The 20299-nt window shown below is 48.1% G+C and overlaps 1 protein-coding gene across 5 annotated transcripts in view; it reads left to right on the forward strand.

The window, feature by feature from the left end:
• DISC1 (DISC1 scaffold protein) overlaps window positions 1-20299 on the forward strand; it is a 373181-nt gene that overhangs the window by 40006 nt on the left and 312876 nt on the right. For all 5 annotated transcript variants that reach the window (XR_008957969.1, XR_006410079.3, XM_026504170.4 and 2 more), the window contains exons 2-3: window positions 9447-10453; window positions 18652-18721. Coding sequence is in view for 3 of the 5 variants with exons in the window: in XM_026504170.4 (XP_026359955.3) it covers window positions 9447-10453; window positions 18652-18721 (1077 nt within the window). In the remaining 2 variants the exon portion in view is untranslated. The remainder of the gene's footprint in view (window positions 1-9446; window positions 10454-18651; window positions 18722-20299) is intronic.

Below are 20299 nucleotides of genomic sequence, written 5' to 3' on the forward strand. Positions count from 1 at the left end.
AGTTAAAAAATTCATTAGAGGCACCCATCTGTAGCTAGCAGCACTCTTGAGAGGGGTTCAGATGGTGATCAGAGTTTTGAGTAGCACTTTACATGAAAAGAAAAAGACAATCATTTATGAGAATTAATAACACCACGGAGAGATGTTGTTCAGTGATTTCAGAGCAAACACTTTCACGTGGTCTGTGTATCTCTTGCTGCTAAATTCCTCAATGACCTGCTTCAGCGGGAGGTCGTAGATCAGGTGTAGAAAGGAAAGAAAACAGAACACAGAAAACTGGATTAGGGAGGTGGGAAGGGATTGGTTGGCAAGAGAGTATAGGTTGTCTCCGTGACACTGTGCTAGATGGTGTGTGTGTGTGTGTGTGAGAGAGAGAGAGAGACAGAGACAGAGACAGAGACAGAGAGACAGAAACAGAGACAGAGAGAGAGACTCAGAGTCAGAGAGACAGACTCAAAGTCAGAGAGAGAGACAGAGAGAGTCAGAGAGAGACAGACAGAGTGAGACAGACTCAGAGAGAGTCAGAGAGAGACAGAGAGAGAATAGATCCCTACTGGCCTCCGGCAGTCTTATTAGTACAGGAAAAGGCTTAGAGTCAGACGCGAGGCTGCTTTGGTTAAGCTTTGCCTTGAACTCTGCTTCCAGGTGTCCGTGTCCAGGTGTCTTTACTTCAGGATGATATTCTTGTTTTTATTCCTGAATTGAAAATAAAATAGTTTTTGAATGGCTATTCTGTGCCAGGCATGGTATAGGGCAGTGAAATTCATAATCTTATCTGTCTTTCCAGCAATTCTGTGAATTAGGGTCCTTTTGAACAGACAAGCAGAGAGGCAGGTAACTCAACAGCATTCACTAGGAAGTGGCAGAGCTCAATTTCAAATTCAGGCAATCTGTCTCCAGAGTCCATACCCTTTCCTAGTGCGATATACAGGTCCATAAATCGTATGTACACATGTGTGTGTGTGTTTTTTAAGTTTTTTTTTAAATTGAGAGAGAGAGTGAGAGCAAGAAAGCTGGGAGAGGGGCAGAGGGAGAGGGGAGAGAGAATCCCAAGCAGACTCTGTGCTGAGCATGGAGCCTGTCAGGGGGCTCAATCCTGTGACTCCGAGATCATGACCTGAGCTGAAAGCATGAGTCAGATGCTTAACTGACTGAGCCACCCAGGCGCCCCTGTGTACCTGTTCTTTAAATAAGCCTTTTATTTTGGAATACTTTCAGATTCATAGAAAAGGCAAAGATACGACAGAGTTCCTTACCCCACCCCCCGGCTTCCCCTAACACAGACAGCTTCTGTAATCATGGTACAGTTATTACAACTCAGAAATGAACATTGGCACAATGAACTAAACTAGAGATCTTACTTGGATTTCACTGGTTTTTCCACCAGTATCCTTTCTTTGTTGTAGGATCCAGTCCAGGATCTGTGGTGCATGTTGCACGCGTGGGTTTTGACTCTTAAACTCCAAAGTGTGCTGAATGTTGGCCCCCATTCCTCTCTGTGCATGTTAGGGAAGTGAGACAGTGGCCAGCAGCTGCCTGCCTCCTGGCTCCCCCCTTGTCAGAGGTCCTGCTGGGGGGCTCAGGACTCGCATTGTCTGACTGAAAGCGGAAACCTCATGTGGGCTAGAAGATTTAGAACAGATGTATGGGGACATGTTTATACAGGCTACACTCTGTCCCCATGTATAGGTTCATAGCAAAAAGCCGTATTCCAAGAAATAAGAGAAATAAAAAAGTTTAGGGGTAAGAGAAGATTTGTGAAGCAACAATGTCTGCATGTCATGAACGTTGGGTATGACGCGTTTGGATTCTGAGTGCTGTAGGATGTCAAATAGGACTTCTCCCTAAAGCAGAGGTTTCCAGTCCTGGCTTCTCCCTGGAATCACCTCGGGGGTACTGAGTCCCACTCCCCACCCAGCACCATGAGTTCATCATTTTGAAAAGAGACCCGGGTGACTGCCGGGCAACCATGTTTGGGAACCACTCAGTGTTTCCGCTGGAGCGTGAATGCTGAGGACAGCGGTGACAAGTGTCCGCACGCCATGAATGGCGCTAGATGCAGTGGGCTGCATGTCCCAAGGCCGATATCCCATAGCCAACAGCTCCGGGAAGCACATGTGATTACCCCGGGTCGTTTCTGGTCACTTCTTTCCTGGGGCCTCCTCCTCTTCCCGAGTTCCTCCGCAGGTGATGTCACAGGCTCTTCTGAACCACCACCTGCCAGCTGTGTTTCCAGCTGTCCTCTCTCCAGTGCAGGGCCTGCCTTGGCCCTGTCCCTGCCCGAGACCCTCTCTACCCCCCGCCCCTCCAGCTGCCTGGGACTTCTCATGGCCCACTGGTTGCTGCATAATCCACAGGGGCCCCAGCTGCCTGGGCCCCGGATGTTTCGACCTCTTCCAGCTGTCACCTCCATTCCTGTGTGTTTGTTCTTCCTCCGCTGACAGTAACCTCACCTCCTTTGTGGCCTCTGTAGCCTCCACCTTTTGGTTCAGTTATAGGGTCAGCTTCTGCGTGAGGCCGTTGCCTGCCTCCTGTGCCAGAGCCACTGCCAGGCTGGTCTACATTTGCGTGTGGACACATGTCCCTTCCCCATCAGCTGTGAGCTTCTTGAGGGCAGGGGCTGTGGCTTTGAAAACTCATTACAGACTCTCTCCCAGTTACAACAATGATATGATACATGGGTTGCAGAGACTATCAGCGCCCATGTAACTACCACCCGCTTAAGCGATGGATTGGTACCCTTGACATCCTTCGCCGGTCACGTCTCCTCCCCCAACCAGTTTGTGCTGTTTATTGTTTTTTTGCTTTTCTTTGTACTTTTAACCCATGTATATGTCTCTTGTGTTCCAGGCAGAACAGGCTTTTCAGGTTCACTGACACTGACACTGACACTTTTCAGGCCTGACACTGTAGCCAGTGAAGCCACAATTCGGTGTGGAACTCGTCCCTTCCGACTGTGAGGCTGTTATAAGAAGTGATGTCTGCAACTTTTCCAATGAAGACATACAAATGGCCAACAGACCCATGAAAAAATGTTCAACATCATTAGCCATCAGGGAAATTCAAGTCAAAACCACATTGAGATACCACCTTATGCCAGTTAGAATGGCAAAAATTGACGAGGCAGGAAACAACAAATGTTGGAGAGGATGTGGAGAAAGGGGATCCCTCCTACATTGTTGGTGGGAATGCAAGTTGGTACAGCCACTTTGGAAAACAATGTGGAGGTCCCTCAAAAAGTTAAAAATAGAGCTACCCTATGATCCAGCCATTGCACTACTGGGTATTTACCCCAAAGATACAGACGTAGTGAAGAGAAGGGCCATATGCACCCCAATGTTCATAGCAGCATTGTCCACAATAGCTAAATCATGGAAGGAGCCGAGATGCCCTTCAATAGATGACTGGATTGAGAAGTTGTGGTCCATATATACAATGGAATATTACTCAGCCATCAGAAAGAACGATTACCCAACATTTGAAGCAACATGGACGGGACTGGAGGAGATTATGCTAAGTGAAATAAGTCAAGCAGAGAAAGACAATTTGCATATGGCTTCACTCATTTATGGAATGTAAGGAATAGCAGGGAGATCGGTAGGAGAAGGAAGGGAAGAATGAAGGGGGGGTAAACAGAAGGGGGAATGAACCAAGAAAGACTGTGGACTCTGGGAAACAAACTGAGGGCTTCAGAGGGAAGGGGAGTGGGGGATAGGGATTGGGATAGACCGGTGATGAGTATTAAGGAGGGCACATACTGCATGGTGCACTGGGTGTTATACGCAAACAATGCATCAAGGAACACTACATCAAAAACTAAGGAGGTACTGTATGGTGACTAACATAACATAATAAAAAATTATTATAAAAAAAAAAAGAAGTGATGTCTCCAGGCCGGGAGTCAAACCTCTTGCATTTGGGTGACCAGGAGGCTGGCAGAAAACCAGACAGAGCTTTGCTTTCACGGAACTCCCAGTGGTTGGCTGAGAGGGCTGTGCTCTGCAGACCTGTGGGCGTCTACACCCGCGGTGCGTGTGGCTTTGAAGATTATGGAAATGCGAGATCAGGGTGAAGTGGCTCTGCTCACCAAGAGCAGCTGGTGAATAATCATGTCTAGGAAAACAATCTGCCTTTCAAAGGGATGGAGAGTGTCAGTTTGTGAAGGCGACATGTCAGCAAGCCTGTGGGGATTGCTTTGCAGAGATTCATTGAGAATATCACTCGTTTGGCCCCAGATCTTTGTGTGTCTAAATATTGCTTGTGGAAGGGTGGTGGAGGTGGGAGGTTGTCCAGAATGCTACAAAGAGACTGCCGCTCGCAGTTCTTCACATAAGAGACCTGGAGTCAGTACGATGTGTGAGTCAGAGGACGGATGTAGATGGCCCAGGAGCAATGGGACATCCTCCTGACCCCGGGACCTCACCTCTGAAAAGGATCAGGATGACTGTGGATGCTTCAGATCTACTTTCCTTATTTTTGCCTCTGTTTGGTGCCTTCTAACTGTTGTCCTGGCGTCCTCTCTCACTCCATGGTCTATTCTCCACAGAGTGAGCTCTTAAAACATGCAAATCTGCTCATGCCCTTCCTCTGCTTCATGTCCTTCAAGGCCTTGTCCATCCCACTCAGGGCAAAGATCCAGGCTTGATGTGGCCAATACACACTGCGGCGTCTGGCTCCATCCTGGCCCGGCCCATCACCAGTGCCCTCCAAGCCACTCCTCCAGCTGGCCTTGTTCCTTCCTCTAAGGCTCTTCCATGCAGCCTCCTCTGGGACCTCTCTAACTCTCACTCGGCTGTCAAGCTCAGCCAAACGTCACGGCAAGACCCCACCAGACAAAGCCAGGCGTGCCCTGCCCTGTGTGGCTTGGCACCATGAACCTGTCCTTCACCACCCTGTTAGGACTTACCTGTGTGCATGCTTGATTGCTCTCTGTGGTCCCCCAACGATGGCAAACCCCAAGTGGGCAGGCCACCTGTGCTTGCTTGCTGTACCCTCTCTAGGACAGGGTTTGGGTTCTTGGAGGGGCAGACTCAGAGTGAGACAGGCAAGAGGTTGATTGAGGGGGATGCCATGCAGGATAAAGGAGGGGAGCAGGAGAAGGCTGGGGAGCATCCAGCGAGATGGGAGGAAGGAGGCCTCAGACCCCAACGCAGACCTGCTTATTAGAGTTGTCCTGGGGCCCACGGAACAGGCCTGACTTAGTACCCTTCTCCCCTTCAATCCCAAGAGGTGGTTGTTTGGGGTGACAGAAATTCGGGAGTGTTCTGGAGCTCGTGGCATCTTTGCTTTGCTGAAGGACAAGGAACTATGAGGTAAACCAATGGGGCCAACTAGATTACCCCATTCATTTAATCTCAAATCGAGTTCTCCTTCCTCTGTGATTAAAGTAGCACATTCCATCCTGTGACAGTTTCTGTATGTGTGGCTTATATCCCCTCCTAGCTCATGAGCAACTGGGGGTAGGGGCGGCATCTGGCTCATGTCTGCATCCCACACAGCAGCTAGTGTTCAATAAGGAGTTGCTTTATTAAAACGGATTGCACAATTAAAATGGAAACACAATACATGTTGATTTATTCTGCACTAGCCCTTGCCTTGCTTGCTAGATGCTTATTACAGCGACCCGGAGCCACTTCTGAATCCTCAAGTGCTCTCTCAACTATCAAAGAAAGATGAACTCGCGCTCAGTAGAGTGTTTGTGGGTAGTATGTAGATGATTGGATTCTGAGTCTCTGAAAACAAGTTAATCCACAGGGATGTGTGGCTTCTTTATGATTCAGGATCTTTGGTTAACCTGAATGTTTTAGAAAAGACTTATGCCCCAACCATGACAAATAGGATTAAAATTCCTTCCATGAGAAGAATACATTCGTTTATGCTTCCACTATACATTTATACCCCAGTCGTGCTTGGCTGAGTCTTACGTGCTTGTTCTTCCCTGACTATTCTGTGTGTTCTCAGAAGTGGCCCTGAGTGCCTGTGTTTCTTCTTCAGGAGACAGACATGCTTTTCCCACTGAGTCATTGCAGCATTGAGGAACGGGGTGGCCAGGTGACGTGCCCCAGCCCACATGGCCATTTCATGTAGATTTGAACTTTGGGTCCTGGTTTTAAGTTCTTTCAAGTAAATTCATGTGTATCATGTTTTCTTAACTTACATATTTTAGATTTCCTATTTAAAAATAAATATTATCTCGCCAATGTGTACTGGAATGCCTTCTCTGTATACTAGAATTTCTGGGGATCATGAGCGTGTCAGGAAGCTTACATAGAGCATAAGTGGGGAACAATTTACATACACTGAAGAAAATAGCTAGCAGTGCTGGGTGGTAGTGAGTAGGGGGTCAGGAGTGGTGTGGACCATCATTTGTTGAAGTCCTGTGAGCTGCATGATCAGGACGATGGGGAAGGGTACTGGAAGCTGAAGGATGGGAAGGATTTGTCTGGAAGGACAGTGTTAGTGGCAGGCAGACAGGATTTTTACTGATCTGGCTGGTTAACGTAGGTTTCCCCTAATTTTCCCCATAAGTTTTAGATGAGCACATGTTTCCAGGCACCTTATCTGGACTGTACGTAGAGGTCTTTTGACATCTGGGTCTATTCTAAGCTCTGCTCTTTTACTTCCCTCCCATCCCGGAGCTCACGGGGCTGGATGGTGGTGGAAGTGGGGATCCTACATAACCTGGGCCAGCAGGTCTGCGCTCCTCTCCCTAGAGTCTATTCTGGAGCGGGAGGCTGTGGGGAATGGAGAAGGCTGCGTGAGGCACCCCTCCCTCCTCAGCCTTTCCGGGGCCAGATGGGCAGAATGAAACCATCTCTGAGTTTTACAAAGAACAGAAGACACAGCTGGTTTCCCTGGCCAACTCTCAAAGTGTCAAACCTTGTGGTGGTGTACTTTCTGCCTGCTCAACCCTGAAGGTAGGTGTCGGGGAGGAATCTTGCCCTTCCTGAACTGCAGGGCATGATGGCAGGGCTTGGGTTTGGACCAATCTAAGAGGTAGGATTTCAGGTAGGATAGATGGTGATATTGATTTCTGGTCAGAGGGGTTATCATAAGTTTCCTCAAAAAATAAAAATAAAAATAAATTGATAAAAGGGGACTTTGGGTATAGGGAACTGGGGTCTTTCTAGAGGTTTCTGCCATCTGCCCAATATGGGTTTCTTCTAATCCTTCTAGCTCATTCCAGAAGTGCTGCCCAGATCCGGTTGTCAGTTCTGCCCTCTCTGAGGGTTAGGATCAATAGTGTGTGATTGTGTCTGCCTCTTGGGCCACCTTCTGGGAAGGCCTGTGCCAGGGGATGGGAGGTATAAGGGGTCTGGTGGGTGCAAGAGCTGGGCCACCCACACACCTGATCTTCTCTCTCATCCTCACATTTGGTGAACATTTTTCTCATGTCTGGTCTTCTTGGCTTGTTGCTCATGCAGCACTGAGGCCAATGACATCTTACCAGGACCCCAGTAGGAACGTGGGTTCTCTTTGTGGTCAGGACCCTGACATGCCGGGACATCCTCAGATAGTGAAACCCCTGAGGGAAAGGATGGGGGGGGGGTCCTTCGGACCACATAGCATGGTGACCCGTTTTATTTAAAGATTTTTTAAAAATTTAATTGAGATAAGTACATATAACATAAAGTTTGCCCTCTTAGCGTACGATTCAGTGGCATTAAGTATCCTCATGTTGTTGTGCAACTATTACCCCCATCCATTTCCAGAACTTTTTCACCTTCCCAAACAGAAACTCTGTTCCCATTAAACACTCACTCCCCATTCCGCCTTTCCCCAACCCCTGGCCATCACCATTCTACTTTCTGACTCTATGAATTCGACTCCTAGATACCTTGTATAAATGTATACATGTATATAAATACAATATTTGTCCTTTTGTGACTGGCTTCTTTCACTTAGCATGATGTCCTCAGGGTTCATCCAAGTTGTAGCCTGTGTCAGAATTGCTTTCCTTTTTAAGGCTAATATTCCATTGTATGAATTTACCACATTTTGTTTATCCGTTCATCCACTGATGGACACTTGGGTTGCTTCTACCGTTGACTATTGTGAATCGTGCTGCTGTGGGCATGGACGTACAAATATCTCAGATATTTTTTCTGCTCTCAGTGCTCCTGGGTATATAATGAGAAGTGCAATTGCTGGGCCCTGTAGTAATTCTATTTTTAACTTTTTGAGGAACTACTGTACCCTTCAGCTACTCTGAAAACATTTCCCATAATGAGCAAAACAGGCTTTGGTAAGCTATAATCTGGGAGTTCTGGGCAAATTAAAACCTTCTGGGCTTTAATTTTATTATTTATGAAATGGAAATAGTATTAAGCCCCTAGTGTTGTATGTTATATACCTCCCTCCCTTCCTTTACCCTGACTTCCTCTCCCACCCCCGACAGTCCTTACTTTCGCTCCTCCCCCCACTGTCAGCTTCCAGAATTCTATGTACCTGGGTGGTATTAGTCCTTCCCTGGCACCGGGCAGTTGGCACGCCCAGTTGGCAAAGGAAGGCTACTGGGTGAACCCATCTTGGGCTCTTTTGTCCTTAGATGCTCAAATTCAGGGAACGGATGACCCATGGGTCATTGTGCTCATTTCCCCAGGGATTACCATCGACACCCATTCCAAAGACTGCTGTGTGCCATGATCATAACACAGGGGGAGCCCAAATGCCCAGAGCGCTTTTTGCTTACCATGACAAAGCTCCTCAGTCCATGTTCTGGGGGCACAGCAGGATGTGTGGGCCCGGCACGAAGCTTCGTTCCACTCCTGATACCTGAAAGATATCAGCATTTTTTACTGTTTCTCTTCCTTTTGCATAGCTGGGCGGGGGACACAGCCCCTGGTTTGTAGAGCACATCAGGCAGGGCCTCCTGTGGGCCACTGTGTGAGATGAACTGATGGGTGTAAATTGTGCCCCAGCTGGCTCTCAGGGTCCAGACGCGTGCAGGGACAGGGATAGCTCAGATAATGAAAACTCATGTATTTAGTGTTCCATATATAGCTAGAATAAGTGACTGGAGCTTGTGTGGAGGAGTGTGCTGGCATTTGCCTTCCAATTGCTTGCTTTCCAGGCCCACTCTGGGAGAAAAGTGCTGATGTGCCTAAGAGCCCAACAGGCAAGATGCCAGAGGGTTCGGAAGGAGCCGCCGAGATTGTGTCTCCAATGGGCCTGCTGATGTGTTGGCATAACTCACAGCCACGCCAGCTGCTCTGTTAAACAGAAGAGTGGAGACACTGTGTTGCTTCCACGTGTTCGAGGCAAACACTTAGAGAGGATCATCAGAATCTCCGTCCTGGGTTGGGCCCGTGACCACTGAGCCGGCATCTCTCTCTGACAGATGCGCAGAGCAGTGACCTCTAAACCTCAGATGCTCTCCAAATGCAGTTCCCGCGGAGCCAGTGAGAGTTGCGTGTTTACGGTGCTGTTTTCTCTTTTCCTCCCAGGCAGCCAGGATTGCTTACCACCTGCAGCGTCCTCTCGGAGGAGGCGGCTGGCACGGAGGCCGGGCTACATGAGAAGCACAGCTGGGCCCTGGATTGGGTTCCTCTTCTCAGGAGCGGCCACTCCGTTACGGGCCCAGGGAGGGGCGTGTGGTGAGGAGTCCCACCAGTCTGAGTCCAGGGCCGGACGATGTGGCCTTGATCCTGGAGGCCAGCGGCAAGGCCCCTTGGTTGGGAGCCCTGTTCCTAGGAGCACAGCAGCCTCGGCTCTGACCTCTGTGGGCTACCTAGGACTGGCTCTGACCCCTGTGAGAGGACCCTCAGGGCTCTTTGGGATTCAGCTCAGAGCTGGCACCACACTACCTGCCAGGCCTGCCAGGTCGTGTGGCCCTGGGGACTCTGGGTGGCAGGGCAAGCTCCCATCCATGGACAGTTCTGAGCCCCCTGGCCCTGGCTGGGATGCTGCCAGTGGTGAAAGAGCAAAGGGTACCTGGACAAAAGGCTGTCTGTCCCCAGAGGAGGTGAATGGCAACAGCTGCAGCCTCGGAAGTGGCCCCAGGGTCCCCTCAGCCCCTGCCGGCTCTCAGGATGCCTTCACCTCAAGCTTTAGCTTCATACGGCTCTCACTTGGCTCTGCTGGGGAACGTGGAGAAGCAGAAGGCTGCCCGCCCTCCAGAGAGGCCAAGGCCCCTTGTCAGAGCCCCGAGGAGATGGAAGCCAAGGCTGCCAGCCTGGACAGGCCCCATGAACACCCTCGACTTCTGTCTCCCCACTTCAATCTCAAGCCTACTCAGCGCCTGGCACACTCTGCCCAGACCGCAGGGGGCGGCCACAGGCTGGAGAGTGAGACGCTTTCGTTATTGGATGTGGACACCGCCTCCTTCTGCTCCCCGGGCCCCTCCTGGTCCGAGGGCAGCAGCTTGGGGGACGCTCAGCGTTGGGAGACGCTGCTCAGGAGGTGTGAGCCCGTGCTGCTGGACTGCCTGCTGAGCGACCAGAGGCGGCTGGAGGTTGGTGTCTCCCAGCCTCCGGGGCCCGTGATTGTCCCAAGCTCAGATCCGCTCCGGGCACAGGGCAGGAAACGAGTCATTCTGGGGCTGACCACTGACTTCCCCCTGGAAGCTGCAGCAGCTCCTTTTGTAACTGGCCGTAAAAAGATGTTGGTGTACTTCTGTTTCTTCTCTCTCAGTTCGAACACATATCTGTCCTTGTTCGCATCGTCTCTGTCACTTAGATGCTCAGATTTGCTCTCTGTTGGGCTGCAGGCTCCTTTGCAGTTCCTGGCCTAAGTCAAGTGTGGCTAGCTCTGCCCGGCTCTGCTCTGAAGCAGGAAATCGGGGGCAGGGGCAGAGGGCAGGGGAGCTGGCTGGTGTGTGGTTGAGCGGCCTGAAGACGGTGGTGCCCCATATTGGGGGTGATGCTGAGCTTCATTTGCACTTACCGTACCCCTTGCATTTCATCCTGCTCAGCGGGCTCTGCCTGGCACAGCCAGGACACTTCGTTCCCGGTCATTCCGTCTCTCGGGCTCTCAGTTTCCTTGTTTAAAGATGGTCGCACTGCACAGGATTGTTCTCTGGCTGCAGTGAGAAGCTAAGGGCTTTTGGAAGCTAGGACGGGTTGTATACACGTAAGTCCTTACGAGGGTGCTGTCCACCCAGTTATCTGAGAGATGGGTACCACTGTGAGTCGGCAGTGGTGTTCTGCCCAGAAAAGTTCCCAGAGAGACCCAGGCAGAGATGCTTTATGCTGACCATTGGCTGTTTTCCTTCTGGGGTGTGTGTGCATGTGATGTGTGCGCATGTGTGTATGTGTACACGTGCATACATTGGTACATGTACACAAGGAACTAGAACACCCACTCACCGGGCATTTGGTAGAAGCACCTGAAAATGTGAAGGTCATGTTCATTCCCAGCAGTTGCATCTCATTTACTTTCAATTCTTTACTCGTGGCCTGATGTTCCTGGCCCAACCCTCTGTGCCCTGTTCCAGCCCTCAGGGACCTCAGCCCAGCCATGACTTATATCTCAAGGAGATTGTGAGGCCAGGCTGGGTATGCCTGCAGGTCTCCGTTCCCAGGTGACGCACAGAACCCTCGAGTTAGATGTGTTCAAAGCTGACGTCATTGTCTTCCCCACCAAACCTGTTTTAAAGGCCCCTGGCTTTGGTACATATTTGTTGATTTTAATTAATAGCATCCATCCGGTTCCTTAGAGGAATTGCACGCATCTTCAACACCTCCCTCATCCTCACTCCCCGCATCTAGTCAGCCCTCGTAGTCCGACAGATAACCTGCCTCTCATGGCCATGGCCTCTGCCCTGGTTCAAACCCTTGTTATTTTTAACCTGGGTTTTTTAAGAGATTCTTGACATATTTACCTTCCTCCAGTGTCTCTCTTCTCCAGTTCATCCTCCGGATGGCCAGCAGAGCTATCTTCCGGAATACTGGTGGGATAGTGTTGTTCCTTGGCTCAAAACCTTTGGTAGCTCATTGCTCTTCTTGGGATGGTGTCCAAGTTCCTTATCCTGATAATGGAGACCTTTCCCAACCTGCTCCGGCCTGCCCCAATGCCTTATTCCTGCTGGCTCAGCCATCTGGTGCTGTTTCCTGTTCCTGAAGACACCAGGGAAAGCTGTGCCTCAGGCCTTTGCTTACAGTTCTCCCTCTGCCTGGAATGACCTTCCTACACTTTTCTACCTGCCAAGCTTCTATAATTCCTTTGGTGTACGTCTGAAGCCACTTCCTTGTGAGACATTTCCTGCCCCTCTGGACCAAATGAATCCCTCCTTCCATGTTGCTCCCACAGCACTCTGGACATGCCCCATGGTAGCATTCATCACATTTAATAATCATTTGTTTGCAGGTCCAAGTTCTGCACTTGACCATGAGCTCTATAACCACAGGTCACATCTCTTTTAAACAATTTTGATGCCTGATGGCTCGCATATGTCCTGGCCCTCAGCTGTTGCTTGATTCATTTTTGTTTTTAGTGAAATGATTAATCTTGTTAAGAGGACCACAGATCCCTAGTTGACGGCTTTCTTGGATTGACTGGCTAAGGCATAAGAAGAGAGTCTGAGAGGCAGATATACAAAGTGTAAAGGGGTTCTTGTCACCAGTTGCAACCTTGGAGAGGTGTTTGTCCACACCAGCAATTCTCCAACGCTGGCTGGGTGTCCTGTAACTCAACACAGTTCTGACCCCATCTATCCAGAGATAGTATCAGCTCCCACAGCGGAGGGGCTCAGTCCCACAAGACTGCCTGCCTCTTCTCCCCATCCCAGTTGCAGGTCTAGACCATCATCTGTGCTTCTGACCCACTGGCTATGGATCGGAGGTTCTGACAGCAACCCTCTCCTTGGGTTCGATTAATTTGTTAGAGTGGCAAACAGAACTCAGAGAAACATTTTACTTAATAGATTATACGTTTATTATAAAAAGAGTCAATGGAAGAGATGCGCGGGGCAAGGTGTGGTGGAAGGGGGCGGAGCTATTAGGCCCTCTCCAGGCGTGCCACTCTCCCTGAATGTCCACATGTGTACCAACCGGAATCTCTCCCAACTCTGTCCTTTGTGTTTTTATGGAGCCTTTATTACATAGGCATGACTGATTAAATCATTGGCCATTTGGGATTGATTCAACCTCCAGCCCCTCTATCCTCCCTGGAGGTTGGGGGATGAGGCTGTAACTTTCACCATCCTCTAATCACGTGGTTGGTTCCCCTGGCAACCAGCCCTCATCCTTAGGTGTCTTCCAAGAGTCACCTTATTAACATAACAAAAGACACCTTTCTTGCCCTCTTCACAGGAAATTTCTAGGGTTTTAGGCACTCTGTGTCAGAAATGAACAAAGACCAAATACTTATTTCTTATTGTGAATCACAGGGTCCTAGGCACTAAGTGGAGCTTTGCGTCATCATACTTTTCTAACTGTAAATACCAGTATTCAACATCTCATTTCCAAGATCTCTTTTAAAAAAATCTCGACAACATATCTGTATTTCTCCATCTCAAAAAATTAAAGTTTTGACTCAAGTGAAGCAAAAGTAGAACGCCGTTCTAATGACCAGCGGCTCTCCGTCCCAACTAGCCAAACAAACAGAAACTACCTTGGCAGTGATCCCTCTGCAGTCCACATCATTCTGCTCATTGGGTTTCCTTTCTTCTACCTCCTCCTACCTGCAGGTAACTCACATCCTCCGAGAATGTTACGTTTAATAAGCTGGAGTCTGCGAACCCCTGAGCATTTGCGGCTCTTGGGGCCCAGCCACGCCTTGGGCTCACCTTGCCAGCTCCCCGAACCACTGGGTCATCGCAGGGCCTGAAAGTCGGCATTCTAGGGGCTCTGGCTACAGAAAGCCACCCTGACTTACCTTTGGTGTTTCAGGAGTTTTCGTTTTAAAAAATACAGCCAACCCTAGATACATCTCTTCCTTTCACCTTTATCACCCAGATGCAGCTTTTAGAATAATTGGTCATAGCCCACCTGAGAGGTGTTCCTTGGGGAAGAAGGGTGAGGTGGCTGCCAGTTCACCCTGGGGATTCTGGAGGAGGTCAGCCCTGCTGCCTGTGGGCACCTGCTGGGGTGTGTGTGCGTGCCTGCGATCCCACGGTGCCCTGCGGCGTGGCAGGTTCATGGGACTGCTAGGGTGCTGGCCTGGCATTTTCCTCTGCTGGCTGTGTGACCTTAGGTAATTTGCTTAATCGTTCTGTGCCTCAAGATGTTCTTGTTAGAAGGCGGAGATAAACCACAGTCCCCACCTCATTAGATTCTCGTGAGGATGAAATGTGCTCACCCTTGCGGGGAGCTTCAGACAGGGTCTGCCAACGAGCAAGTGCCCAGAATATTGGTCATTATTATCATTAGAGAACTAGCTCAGAATGAGAGAATTTGGGTCAAAAAAAACCAAATTCAGGGGCGCCTGGGTGGCTCAGTTGTTAAGTGTCTGCCTTAGGCTCAGGGCGTGATCTCAGGGTCCTGGGATCGAGCCCCACACCAGGGTCCTCCGCTGGGAGCCTGCTTTTTCCTCTCCCATTCCCCCTGCTTGTGTTCCCTCTCTCACTGGCTGTCTCTATCTCTGTCAAATAAATAAATAAATAAATAAATAAATAAATAAATAAATCTTTAAAAAAAACCCAAAAAACAAAAACCAAAAACCAAATTCACTCTTCTCCCTGTAGTTCAGATTAAACCCATATCCTGTCTCAAGTGATAGGATCTGGACCCCATTTATCTGTGGTTTAAATACCTTTGTTTATGGTAAACTAACATCTGAACAGCAGAAAGCACGATGCTGTTTCCAATGATTTGAATGTCTGTTGTGTAGAAGAGGAATTTACTTTGTTCAGTGTGGTAGGAATGACAGAAAGAATTCTGTCCAGGGCATAAGGTTTATAGGAAGGCAGATTTTGTTCAATAGGAAGAAGAGGCTCCTGACAGCTGGAGGTGTCTGGCATGAGGGGGGCCTTCTGCGGGGGCCTGGGGTGGTTTTTTTTTTCTATCATGTTTGTGCAGAGGCTCAAAATTGCTCATTCCGGCTCATGGAGAGGCACTCAGGATTGGGGACACATCCTTTGAAAGACAAGAATTCTAGTGTTCTCGGGACTTTTAGATATTACATTCTAATTCCTTAACCCCTTCTCTCTTCTCTTTAAGTTTAAAAGCAAATCTCAGAAATTTGAGTTGTCTCTCCTTTTAAAATATTGTGATCTTCAGTATTTGTGGATCCTATCTATATTTGTGAATTTGCTTACTTTCTACAGTTTATTGGTAACTCCAGAGTTAGTGCTCACAGCGCTTTCCTGGTCATTGTGGACGTGTGCAGAGTGGCTAAAAGGGTGGGTTGCCTGATGTGCACTTTCCCAGCTGAGGTCCAACAAGGAGATGCTGCCTTCTTGTTTCAGCTGCCATCTTGTAAACAAGTGTCCTTTTTTGTGGTCTATTTAGTGCTTTTTGTTAGGGATTTCACTGTTTCAGATGGCTCGCTGGCATCGGGCTGCCATGCTGCCTCGTGCTCCCAAGTGCGAGAAGGCTGCCATATGCCTTATGGAGGAAACGTGTGTTGGACAAGCTCCGTTCAGGCACGAGCCATAGTGCCGGTGGTCTTGAGTTCTGTTAATGAGCCAGCAGTATATATTACATAAGGCATCTTTAAACTGAAGCACACATACAACAAGGTTACATATTGATCAGCTGGCAAAAACGTTGTGATCAGAGGCACTCAGAAGCCGAATGCTTGTTTCCCCTGGAAGCAATGGTTTAGTGTTTGCTAACTGAGCATTTCTGGTGACTTTGTAGACACAGCTACCATGAATGAGAACTGGCAGAATGGGTATTTTATGCTGTTTAGAAATAGCCACCCAGGGACAAAGCCAGGGGTTGCATGGGGCTGAGACCATTGTGATGAAGGAAATACTAACTGGGTGCGCAGAGGAGGGAAGCGGGGAGAACCTTACAAGTTAGCCCCGCCTCAGCTTGTGGAAGCTGCAGGAGAAGGAGGGAAATTGCCTGCCTCACACGGTTGTCACTGGGTAAGACATGACTATCAGTGGCTCTGCTTCTGGCAAAGATGGGCATTCAGACATCTCCTGGGGCATCAATTCAGTGACCTATGGGGGTCATTGGATGAGGGGGAGAAGGTGAGGTGAATGTTGGCTCTATGTGAAGTTTTCTATGACCTTCTTTCCTGTAGTTCTTCTGCTTCAGCTCTAATAGCTAATAATACCACACCTTGTGTGTGGTGATGGTAATAGTATGCTTTATATGGCAATTGAACACCCATACAGACTTTCTTCTCTCCCTAATATGTACAACTAGGTTATTGGTACAGTTTGCACTTACAGTATGGAGCAGCTCAAGGGTAAAGGGGTTAATGTAAACATTCATTCATTCAGAAAGTATTTGTGGACCACTTGTGCCCGGCTTTGGAGATTGTATTAGTATAGTTTAGTAACAGTGACATGGTATCAGAGCCTTCATAGGACAAAGTTGTATTTCTTGCTGAATGCATTGAGGTTGGGGGATCTGTCCCACAGGGTCACTCAGGAGCCCTGCCTACGCCACCTGAACATATGGTCCCTCAGTCAGGAGGACAAGAAGGAAAACAGTAAGAGCAATCCTACACGAGCAATTAAATACTCAGTGTAGAAGTGACCTCTAACAGTTGCACTCACACCCCATGACCCACAGCAAGGTGGGGAGGAAAGTGTCATCCTTCCATGTGGCCAGAGCAGTGGAGAGCTGAGTAAGGGTGAGCCCTGCCATTTTCTGAATAGAATAGGATGAATAGAATATAGTTCTTGCCCTCAGGATTCTCAAGTGTGAATGGAGTGCACAGACAAAATGAAACAAAACAATAGCCGTAACATGGTGTCCCAAGTACTACAATTTCTTGGAATTCCATTCTTCCAGGGGCTCAAACCAAAACCCCCACATCACTCTGACTTTCTCACCCCCCGCATGTGACCTATGAGCAAATGCTGTTGGTTCTATCTTCAATGCCATTTTCAGAATGTGCCCTGGATCAAATTCCCTTCTCACCATCTTCACTGTGCCCACGATCATTCAAGCTACCGTCACCTCCAGCCTGGATGATTTCCATGGCCTCCCCTGCCATCCGACTTCTGCCCTTGCCCACAGTGGTCAGAATGGAGCTGTTCAGACCTCAATCAGATCGTGGACCCTCTGACTGCCCCGCATCACCCTCAGAGGGACATCAGCACTTTTCAGTCATCTTCATGTGTCTTCATGATGCATTCCTTATCACCTCCCTGACCTCATCATCTACAATCCCCCCTTAATCAATCTACCCCAGACCCAGTGGCCTCCGGCTTTTACTTGGCAACACCAGCAACACCTCTGCAGAGCCTCTGTGCTGACTCTTCTTTTGTTGAAATGTTTTCTTCAGGAGCCCCAAGGTTCCCTCTCTTATCACTCTCAAATCTTTGCTCAAATGTCAGTGAGATCTTATTTAAAACTGCAGCCGCACCCTCTACCAGCATTCCTGATGCCCCTTACTGGGTTCTATGGTTTTTCTTCTTTCTTAACACTAATCACTCCATAAAACATACTTACTATGTTAATTTTTTTTTTAAAGATTTTTATTTATTTATTTAACAGAGATAGAGACAGCCAGCGAGAGAGGGAACACAGCAGGGGGAGTGGGAGAGGAAGAAGGCAGGCTCATAGTGGAGGAGCCTGATGTGGGGCTCGATCCCATAACGCCGGGATCACGCCCTGAGCCGAAGGCAGACGCTTAACCGCTGTGCCACCCAGGCGCCCCACTATGTTAATTTTTTGTCTTCCTGCTCAAGAATGTACATTGAGACACGGCTAAGAATTTTGTGCTGCATCCTCAACTCCTCAAATGGAACCTGACACATAGGAGACACTCAGTAAATATTTGTTAAATGGGTCATATGAATAGGAACAAGCCCGGGTCACAGTGGTAGTACAGAGGAAGGACATTTAACGCAGACTGGAGGGGGTGACTCCTGAGCTGGGTGTTGAGGGAAATGTAGGTGTAAGGCAAAGGTTGGGGGGAAGGTGTGTTTCAGGGAGCAAGCCCGCATCCAGTCACTGATAGGCCATGAGTCTATCTTCAGAAAATCTTGGGCCTCCCATTGAGAAGAAAAATGATGAAAAATGAATGTATTGGTAACTCTCTGACAAACAATGGGATCATTGTGTCTACATGTGGTTTAAATAAGGTGATGCCCTTTTCTAGAAAGGTTTTGTGAGGTCCTTCTTGTCAATCTCACCCAGCTGGCAGGACAGCCTGCTGACTTTAAGTTCATGCTCCTCTTCTCTTGGTTTCTCTTTGAGTCTTAGTGTGTTTATCTTCATAATTTTAATATGATTTTGAGAACGGAGGCCATTTGGTCAGGTCAGGAAGTTTGCATTCCTTTTTATTATGCATTTTTTTTTCATGCAGATAAGGGTACAATGTGATGTTTTTGTTTAAAATAGCTTTCTAGCTCTTTTTGTGGATTTTATGCTCAAATTACACTTTCTCTTTATATAACTTTTTTTTTGAGAAACTAATGCATCTGGCATTGGAAAAATGTACATTTGTGGTTCTTTTTTTAAAGGAGAATAAAGAACTTCAGTTTCGAAATAATTTCTAAATGCTTTTAGCTTTAAAAAAATAAGTTTGCTTGAATGCTATCCTAATTTGGCTTTCCTTTTCTTCCCCTTCAAACCAACATAGGTAAAATCCCTAAGATTAAAGCTTCAGAAACTTCAAGAAAAAGCAGTTGAGGATGATGATTATGATAAGGGTGAGTTTTATTTTGCTTATTGATTATTTCCTCTTTTCCCTGGAATGTCCCATTTCTCTTTTACCCTCATTCATTCCTATTTTCTACACCCCAGATGAATTGTATGGTCTGTTCCTCTGGTCACCTCCCCTCAGTAACAATTGACTGTTTTATAGCACTGTTATTTTGTGGATTTCAAAGCTCTTTATGAGCATTAATCCTTTGGGTTATACATTTGTTGATTACCCAGAAATACTTGGAGTGTTTGCACAATGAAAGCTATATTAACTCATCATCTTCCTGCTTAATGTGTGATATAGCTATAATTTATCCATTCGTCGAAAAATATTGTTGCATACCTACTATGTGCTAGGCAATGTGGCAGGAGTAGGAACGTAAGGTGGACACAGGATCTGACCTTGTGATGCCTGTAAATATGAGCTCTCATGGAACTGTTTGATTTCCTACTGTCCTGGACCAGAGATAGGAAATGCGATGAGTTTGAGACATGCCAGGCTGTGCCAAAGGGATCAAATGTACCAAATTCTCATGTAGATGGCCCCAAATGTGCAAGCTAGAAAGGAGAAGTAGCAACATGAGAGCAGAAGATAGAGGATTGGTTAGATGCCAGAAAAAAACAGTTAAAATGAGGCACCGAAGTAGAAGTTGGAGCAGAAGCAGAAAAGGACCGACATGGCAGCTGAGTGGACACAGGGCAGACTGGGTCAAAGGAAGGCTTTCAGGTATGGTTGGCCTGGGAAGAGTCTTCTGGACTTTGGATGCTGATTGTCACATTTCACACCCATTTCTGCTGGATGTGGGGAAGAGAGAGGGCTTAAAATAACTTCCAGGTTCCCCCAGACACTTGTGAACTTGATAGATAGTCCTGGTGATAACCAGATTTAGCACATGCAGGATGGGTCTGGAAATAGAATGTAGACTTAAGGTTCTTGTAGAAGCTGGTTAGCCTTGAGGCTTGGGTCTTCAACCTTACTGACCCGTATTTTCTTATTCCCAATGAATACATCACAGACCATTGGCACTGGGGCACTTCAGGAGTGGGGTGAGTGATTTCTAAAAGGAGGTTGCAAATCCTGTTCTCGAAACACCCGGAGCTGGTGCTGTGTAGTGTTGTGTGATTACATTTACCACTGAGGTGATGTGAGGGTTAGAGCATGACCGGGTGGGAGGAAGGAGAGGAATTTGGGAATGGAGGTGGAACTCTAAACTCTCCCACTCTTTCTACAGGCCGTCTCAGTTACATGGTGGCACTGGGTGGAGGCTGAGGTGTGTGAGAGAGGAGGCGAGTCTGAGGAAGGGGCACCCTGTGAACGGGCACAGCTGTAGGCAGAGAGCAAATGAGCAATGACTTTTGTCTGCGAAGGACAACCAAGCCTAGGTTTGAGGCTCCCCACCGCTGGCCAAATTAATTTTCTCTGGCATGGGCCTTTAGCACACAGCTCTCGCTCTAACACGCAAAGCTGAAGACACAGGTGGAAAACCGGGCCCTCTTTTTCTGATCAAGGCCCGGGGAACATTCTGGACTTGGTTTTCTCAATGGGCTTCATTAAACAAAGGCCTCACTTCTTTAGTCTTTTC

Source organism: Ursus arctos, unplaced genomic scaffold (assembly GCF_023065955.2).
Source record: "Ursus arctos isolate Adak ecotype North America unplaced genomic scaffold, UrsArc2.0 scaffold_7, whole genome shotgun sequence".
Taxonomy (NCBI): Eukaryota; Metazoa; Chordata; class Mammalia; order Carnivora; family Ursidae; genus Ursus; species Ursus arctos.